Source organism: Pelodiscus sinensis, chromosome 4 (genome assembly GCF_049634645.1).
Source record: "Pelodiscus sinensis isolate JC-2024 chromosome 4, ASM4963464v1, whole genome shotgun sequence".
In the NCBI taxonomy this organism is placed as follows: Eukaryota; Metazoa; Chordata; order Testudines; family Trionychidae; genus Pelodiscus; species Pelodiscus sinensis.
In genome coordinates this window covers 124,673,350-124,681,113 of record NC_134714.1, presented here as the reverse complement: position 1 = coordinate 124,681,113, position 7,764 = coordinate 124,673,350, and the positions used below count along the sequence as shown (strand labels likewise).

The 7,764-nt window shown below is 45.6% G+C and overlaps 1 protein-coding gene across 2 annotated transcripts in view; it reads right to left on the bottom strand.

Moving 5' to 3' along the window:
* Positions 1-5,076: 5,076 nt before the first annotated feature.
* The window catches only part of LOC102458643 (inner centromere protein-like), a 28,415-nt gene continuing 25,727 nt past the window's right edge, over positions 5,077-7,764 (bottom strand). For both annotated transcript variants that reach the window (XM_006111736.4, XM_075928361.1), the window contains 2 exons: positions 6,537-6,696; positions 5,077-5,824 (listed from right to left, as the gene is read on the bottom strand). In XM_006111736.4, coding sequence (XP_006111798.2) covers positions 5,610-5,824; positions 6,537-6,696 — 375 coding nt within the window. In that variant the 3' untranslated portion in view covers positions 5,077-5,609. The remainder of the gene's footprint in view (positions 5,825-6,536; positions 6,697-7,764) is intronic.

Genomic DNA, 7,764 nt, shown 5'->3' with positions numbered 1-7,764 from the left:
TCCCTTCAGAGAACATTACCACAGCACATTCAGCGTTCAAGGATCTAAAGAACAGTAGACACCTTTTAAAACCACCCTCACTTCAGATCTTAAATGCCTTTTGCCTTACAATCACCGCAGGGCAAAGTGACTATGAAGCTCAATTTGATTGTTGTGAATGGTCAAAAGGGTTCCCTCCCTCCCCACACGAGGTGCCAGTTGTGTAAGCACTGACATCAGCTTAAGTAACAGGAGGTGGTGGAATGACTCAGTCTCCTAGCGCCTGCTGTGTTGCTCCAGAGGACACAATGTGCAAAAGGAGAAAACTTCTGCATTTAAATCACATGAAAACAAACCAGAATTGCAGCACCCTTTCTGAACCCAGAAGAGCGGTCAGCAAAATCCACTCCCAGAAGCAACTGAGATTCTCAGCATGACTGCACAAAATAGCTAGCTGTCGGGATTTACTGGAAGCCACTACATATCTAGCTCAAGAAACTGCCTGCCAGGAAAATGGCCAAATATAGAACAGAGATTTGCCTACTGAAATCCTGGGGAGGGTCTTGGCCCTATCCTCCCGCCTATGAGGAAGAGCTACTGAACCCAGGGCTCAAGCAAGTTTTGGAGGGGCAACAAATGATGAAACAGGGACAGAATTGAGGGTAACATGTTCATAAGCAGAGAACCAGAGGACACAAAACAATGTCCACTGCTTCCCAAAAGGTGTGTAGGGAATAGGGCCAGCCTTTGGGATGGGCCATCAGAGCCCCAGCCAAGGGCAGCCTGCCAGGGGGGGCTCTGTGAGCAGTATTTGTATTCTCATCTGTATGGAGGTAGCAGGCCTCATGGGGGGCGGAGGGAAGAGACAGAAGCACAACTGGACAACCAGCGACTCCTTCGGAGCAGAGGTGCTTTTCCTCCCCCTGTGCAGCCACTGCTGCTCCTGTCCCTCTCCATCCTCCCCAGAGCCACCTCTGCCCACTCTCGACTGGGACCGTCCTATCTGATGCAGTGGGGACGTGGGAGAGGCTGATATCCCCTCCTCAGTCCCTCCTAGCTGGGGAGAGGGGAGGTGGAGATCTGTGTGTGCTGTTGCCTTTGGCTGCTTGTGTCAAACACAAACCCGCTGGACCCTGACCTTCTGTACTCTCTTAAAGAGGCAGTGTGCTCATATGCTCAGACAGGCACAATCTCTCTCCCCCGAGGACACACCACCAGGGCTCCCAACAGTGCTCTCTTCCCTTTCCTTGTGCACCCCTGAGCTGCTTCAGGTGAAGGAGCAGCAGTCCAGTGTGGGACTGAGCAGCCATGCTAGCTACTTCGGGCAGCACGTGGGTCAGTTTCCCCACACAGGTGCAGGAGGGGAGGTGCTGGGTTTGGGGTGCAGGTGGGGGGTGGGAGTGAAGGGGGCACATTGCAGGGGTTAGAGGCACAGGAGGGAGGTGTGGGGGTAGGAGTGAAGGAGTTGGGGCACAGGAGGGAAGTGCAGGTATTAGGGACAAGGTGACAGTGCAGGGATGGATAGGCTGGGGCTGGGGGGAGAGGACAGTGGGGGACCGGGAGCAATGGAGGGCACCATGACCACAGGGGCACCAAAAAGCAAGCTTGCTCAGGGTGCCATTTTTGTCTAAGGCTGGCCTTGAGAGAGAGCCAGCAGATACAGACCAGAGTTCTTCTGAAGTGTGATTGAAGGCAGGAGCAGAAATAGGTCCCATAGTCACAGAGCACTTTTCCTATCCAGCATCCTGCTCCTGGTGTGGGACCAGCACCAGGAGGTGGTCGACGACCAAGTCTCGTGACTTTGTGGGGTCAAGGATGGGATGTGCATAAACCAGGAGGTCCAGGGAAAAGTGCAGCCAGAACCTAAGGAAACTGGAAAAGGGTACAACCTGGTGGGCTTTGAGGTAGATGTGCACAAGGATCTCCCTCATGCTCCAGAAGGGGTTGGCAGCGGGGAGGGGAGTGAACTGTGCTTGTACCTGTGCTCACAGGTCCATGAAGGAGTTGCCCACTAATATCCCTGGTAGCCTGCAGGACAAGGGCAAAATACAAGACTGAGCTACCAGGACTTCTCAGGTGGTTATGGCAGAAGGCTAGCTGAGCAATAAAACTCTGATGAACCCTGCCCAAACACCTCTATTCATCACCACTCCAGCCCACCATCACCTGATAGATGTGTGCCCCAACCCTCTTCATATCACACACCTATAACTCTACTCGTGTCAATCCAAAATGTGGGGAAAAATGCTTTGTCTCTGTAAATTATTTTGAAATAGGGAAACCCTACAGGAGTCAACTGCATAGCAACTAAGTCTGGCCAAATAACAGAATCAATGATACTCCCCTGAATGTTAGGATATTGTTGAGCAGTAGCATCGCAGGGTTTAGTTATTTGTATGAGATGCAGAGCTAAGGGCAGCCTCTGATTCCCAGCCCATTTTCATCTTATTCAAGTCTGAGGACAGATACTGTAATTCCCCTCTTAGAGAATAAGTTGAGATGATGCACTTCCTGCCTCCGTCAGAATCAAAGGGCTTCTAACAGACCAGGACAGATCATGGGGATGCTGCATCCTACTCTTTTTATGACTTATGAAGCACTCCTGTTTGTTCTTCCTCTTTCAAGAGGACAGATTGCTTCATTCTCAGGCACAGTCCTTCTCCCTGGTTCTCCCCCTTTAGTTGCTTCATCTCACAAACAAGGAGGCTATGTCTACACTGGCATGATTTTCCAGAAAAGCGTCCTGCCAATCTAGACGCGCTTTTCTGGAAAAAAGCCCCGATCGCCATTTTCGTGATCGGGGCTTTTTTTGCGGAAAACAGTACTGTGCTGTCTACACTGGCCCTTTTGCACAAAAGTCTTTCGGAAAAAGACTTTTGCCCGAACGGGAGCAGCATAGTATTTCCGGAAAAATCACTGACGATCTTACATGAGATCGTCAGTGCTTTTCCGGAAATTCAAGCAGCCAGTGTAGACAGCTGGCAAGTTTTTCCAGAAAAGCGGCTGCTTTTCCGGAAAAAGTGGCCAGTCTAGACACGGCCAGATTTTCCAACTCTTCATGTCAGAGATTTCCATTTGAAGTAAAAAGTCCTTAACTTGTATTAAAAAACTCAAAGCATGACTACATGTTGGCACTCCCCCACCTCCATAAATGCATCATAACCTTCTCTCCCCTGAAGAAAGCTTTACAGAAGTTTTCTACCAGCACTTTTATACTAACACTTGTTAAGCTTCACTGGTGTCATCAATACTAGGAACTCCAGAATAGACAAAACTCTTGCAGCTGCCAGCATTTTGCCCCATGGATGATTCTTACCAGGAGCAAGATTAGAAGGCATGAAATTAGGGAAAAAAAAACACTAAGTGGAACTTAGGCTGTATCTATACTACAAAGAAAAGTCAGAAAAAGATATGCAAATCTGTGCATCTTTTTCTGCCTTTCTTCTGAAAGAGGCTTTTCCAACATTTGGCCTGTCTACACAGGGCCAACGTCAGGAAAAAAATCCCTTCTTTCATAACATCCCTTCTTCCTTGTAAAATAAGGTTCACAGGGATGCTGAAAAAACATGTCTGCTTTTCTGAATTTTTCAGAAAAGGGGAGGTGTTCCCTGGATGCGGCAGAGCTTTTCCGAGATACCTCCAGTAGCCTGGAAAAGCTCTACAGATTAGACATAGCCTTAGACTACCACTCTTCCACTGCCAGCAGCAGTGATGGGTAAAGTAGTATTTACCAGAGCACAGACAAGGCTTTTGGAAGCAAAGATTTGTGTTTCCAAAGATATCCTCTGCTTTGCTGAAGTTTAAAGGGCATCATCCCAACCACGCAGTCTTCCCACCACTTCACCAGCAGGATTTAATATGTTTCTTTCATTTAACTTGGCTGTCCAAGCCTCCTTGTAGTCTACAGTCATCATTCATCTCTCCCACAAGTCCATGACTCAAAACCCAATGATCTAGTTCACAACTGGGTTAGATAAGCAGGACCTGCCATAAGATCTCTGGTTTATTAATGAAACATTCAGCCAGAATTCAGAGAGACAGCCATTAAACCTTTGTGCCTCTGAGCCAGATGTCAAGATAACTTAGAGCAAAGAGGTTGAGCAATAAAGCCAGCCGAAGTAACATGACTAAAGTGCCTGTCCTTTCCCTCTGGCTCTGCCATTTGCCTAGTTCAAATTTGAGCTGACAGCGTAAGATTTTTGAAACGGATTGAACATCTAGCTTGACAACTCCCAGCTCTTAATTATCTCCGTGCAGAGCAGGGAGTGGGAGAGTTGCTGTGCAGAGATGGAGCCTGGGGGTTTTAAAGCAGGTGTGGCTATGTTGTTCAGAATCTTCCTCCGCTGAAGCATGAAACAAACAGGTCTCCACCAACCCCCCAGGGACAGTATAGACAATGGCAGGGAAAGCATCTATAAGGCTTCCAATAGGCTTAATAATCTCTTCAATCCACAAGAGTCTGGCAACCTAGAACATACATTTTTTTAGAAACAGCTACTGTAAAGCAACAAGCTGTTGGTTTATATGCTGCAGCATGTTTTTTTGCTCAAACATCCACCAAGTTGAACTGGAGCCCAGGGATACAAAGCTTTTGAAAATACAAGTACATTCACAACAGCATAGTTCTACCCTTTCACAGAGTGTTGCTACAGTGTCTTCACTTCGAGCTTGTTGAGTACTTCACTCATCTGCTATGATCTTTAGCAATTAAGATCCAGCCAGCGTACAAATGATAAGATGGAGAGCTAAGGGATGCTACTCTACTGCGAGTATTGTATTGTTGAGTGTTGAGCAAGGGCTCATGCTGAATAGAAAAAACAAACAAAAAACCCAAGATCCACAGAGGGCACATGAAGTGTATCATTCAGCCACCCCTCTTCTTCCAGTGTGTTACCCAGAACTAACTGATAAGACTAACTGCAACAACTGCCACACACTTGGGACATATCAGTTTGGTACCTGACTTGAGCAGCAGTAAGAGGAGTAATGGCACTTGCTACTGCAGCTATTAAGGATTGGAAGGAAGTCAAGAGGAAAGGCTCTCAAGTTGATATATAGAATTAGAACTGCTTTTGAGTTGAGGACAAAAGCAGCATCTGAGATTTGATTTATTTTTATTAAAAAAACAAACTATAAGATCCATACAGGCATATAAAACAGACAAATAAAAGTCACTTTTGGCCAAAGACCAACCATCAGTGTTAGAGGGTGCTATAAAAGCCATACTATGGAGTTAAAGAGCATGAAGACAGCCAGTTATTTAATGCGGTCAGATGTCCAGTAAGAACATTTGCACTGCCATCTACAGACACTTTGAAAACTACTGTCTGATGGTAAATGAATTCGAGAAGTGCTACACAACAGCATACATACACACACAAGAGAGATGAGGGATAGAATGAAATGTAGTGCAGCAGAGGACAATGCTGTAGTTTGCCTCTCTTCTTCCCCAGAGGGAAACAGTTTCAACAAAAGCCCACCCCAGACAGTAAGAAAGTGGCCCCAATTATTTTAATGGGATTTTATTTCAGACTTTATTTTATGCAAATACTTTAAAAAAAAAAACCCCCACACAGATCTTCTTTACGAAGTTGAAATGGGAGTAGACAGAAGAGGAACAGTCTCCTTCCTCAGTACTTTTTCAGGTTGTAGGGCAGGCCCAGCGTAGACTTGGTACCAGGAAGGGGTGGCGAGTGCCAGACAGCAGAGCTGGTGCGTTTGAAATATCGTGGCTTGCACTTGTAGAAAATGTCCTCCAGTTTAGGGCTCACAATGAGCCCGAAGAGTGAAATAATATTTGGAGGGTTGTAGTATTGGCAGGTAACAGCTTGATTAAGCTGAGCCCCTGGAAAAATAAACACTGTTATATGAGCAGTCCAAGTAGCATCTCAGTGTTCTTAAACCTCACTCCCCTAGTGCCATGATTACTGTGAGTCAATGTATGGGGCCCAAAAATCTAGAAGCAATCCTCCAAGCACTCTTGCCCTGCAGAAAGGCCCCATCACGCCAGTCTTGGAAAAGATTTGGTATGGGTATGGCAAGATACTGAACTGGATCATAATAAAGTTTTGCCTGGCTTCATATAGAAGCCTACATTCCCCCTCAGGCATATAATATAACTGGTTTCTAAGACATCTTTCACATTCTTGGTATCTTAAATATGCTGGGGAAACTTATCATTGAAAGTGAGGATTGCCTAGATATGTTTTCAGATGGTGCAAAAGCACTTCAGCTCTAAGGAGGGGCACAAGGGACTGTGAATTAACATCCGAACAACAGAACCTGCAGGAATGCAGATTCCCACCCAAAACTAGTACCATATAGCACAGCAGTAAGCTGAAGTCTCAGAATCATAGAACACTAGAACTGGAAGAAACCTCGAGAGGTCATCAAGTCTAGTCCCCTGCCCTCACGGCAGGACCAAGCACCATTCTAGATCTCATGCACTTCTGGCCTAGATTGTGGTCTGATTTGCTTCTAAGCTTCGCTGAGAAGTCTGGAATCTTCTAAATTCTCCAAGTTTCAGTGGGTATTTAAAAACAAAAATCTGCACATACCAGTAGCCCAGGGAGGGATGGGCTTGCGGGGCTGGCTTTCATCATCTGTGGAGTCATCACTGTTCAGATCCAGCCCGTAGTTATTTGGATTTACCTTGGGGAATCTGGGTTCTCTGGGGCCCGAAGAGGGCCCTTGATATGAGTCCAAGACGGGAGATTTCTGAAACCATATAAAAAAAATTAGATAAAGCCTTAAAATAGATCAGTGACCTTAAGGTTACTTCCCTCTAGGGGTGATGAGATATGTGAGTTGCTGGAAAGAACCCATTACTGAGTTTGATTATTCTGTTCCAGAATCTGGGGCTGTCTACACTACAGAGTTTTTGGAAAGACGGCTATTTTCCCAAAAAAACTTCACTTCACAAACTTCACTGCAATAGCGTTCTTTCGGGGGAGGAAGAAAAAAAAAACCCGCGAAAGAACAGAGGGGTTTTTCTGACATTGGTAAACCTCTTTGTACGAGGAAGAAGCCTTTTTCTGAAAGGCCAGGGAAGAGGGAGTTCTTTTGAAAGAAGAGGAAAAAGGAAAAAGCCCAGGTGCTCTGATGGCCACTCCTTCCATAGTAACCACAGCTTAAATGTGAAATAGCGTCCATTCAGTGTGAACACTCTCTTTTGAAAAAGCAGATCGCTTTTTTGATGCATTTTGGTAGTATGGACGCTCTCTTTTGGAAGAAGTTTTTTTGGAAAATCTCTTCCGGAAAAGCTTCTTCTGAAAAAATCCTGCAGTCTAGACCTAGCCTGGGATTCTTCTGGGAGCAGTAGATTTACAATGTGTACTCTAAGCATCTCTAGTGCCAATAGCAGGTTGTATGAGAACTAATGTCAGCACCAACAAGTTTATTAAGCTAGACAGTATTGCTGACATTCATACACTAGGTTTTAGTCACACATTATTGTTCTACTATGAGTCTCTGTGGGCAGGAGAGTGAAATAGATGCTCAAGTATGGAGAAAACAAAAGGTGAGCCATGGAAGACAGGAAGTGGAAATGGTGTAACTGGCAGTCAATGTCACATTCATACCCAAACTTTACTCCCACTCCAAAACACCAGATCCAGAGATCACACCTGCCTGTTTATGGGAAGGCAACAAACAGCCAAATGATAATTCAGAAGGAAGGAACATACAGGTCAAAATATGGGCTGGGATTTTCAATTGCCTAACTCCCTCAGATTCTTATCAAAGCTTTTTTTAATTTTTTTAAAACTTAAACACACTCTAGAATGG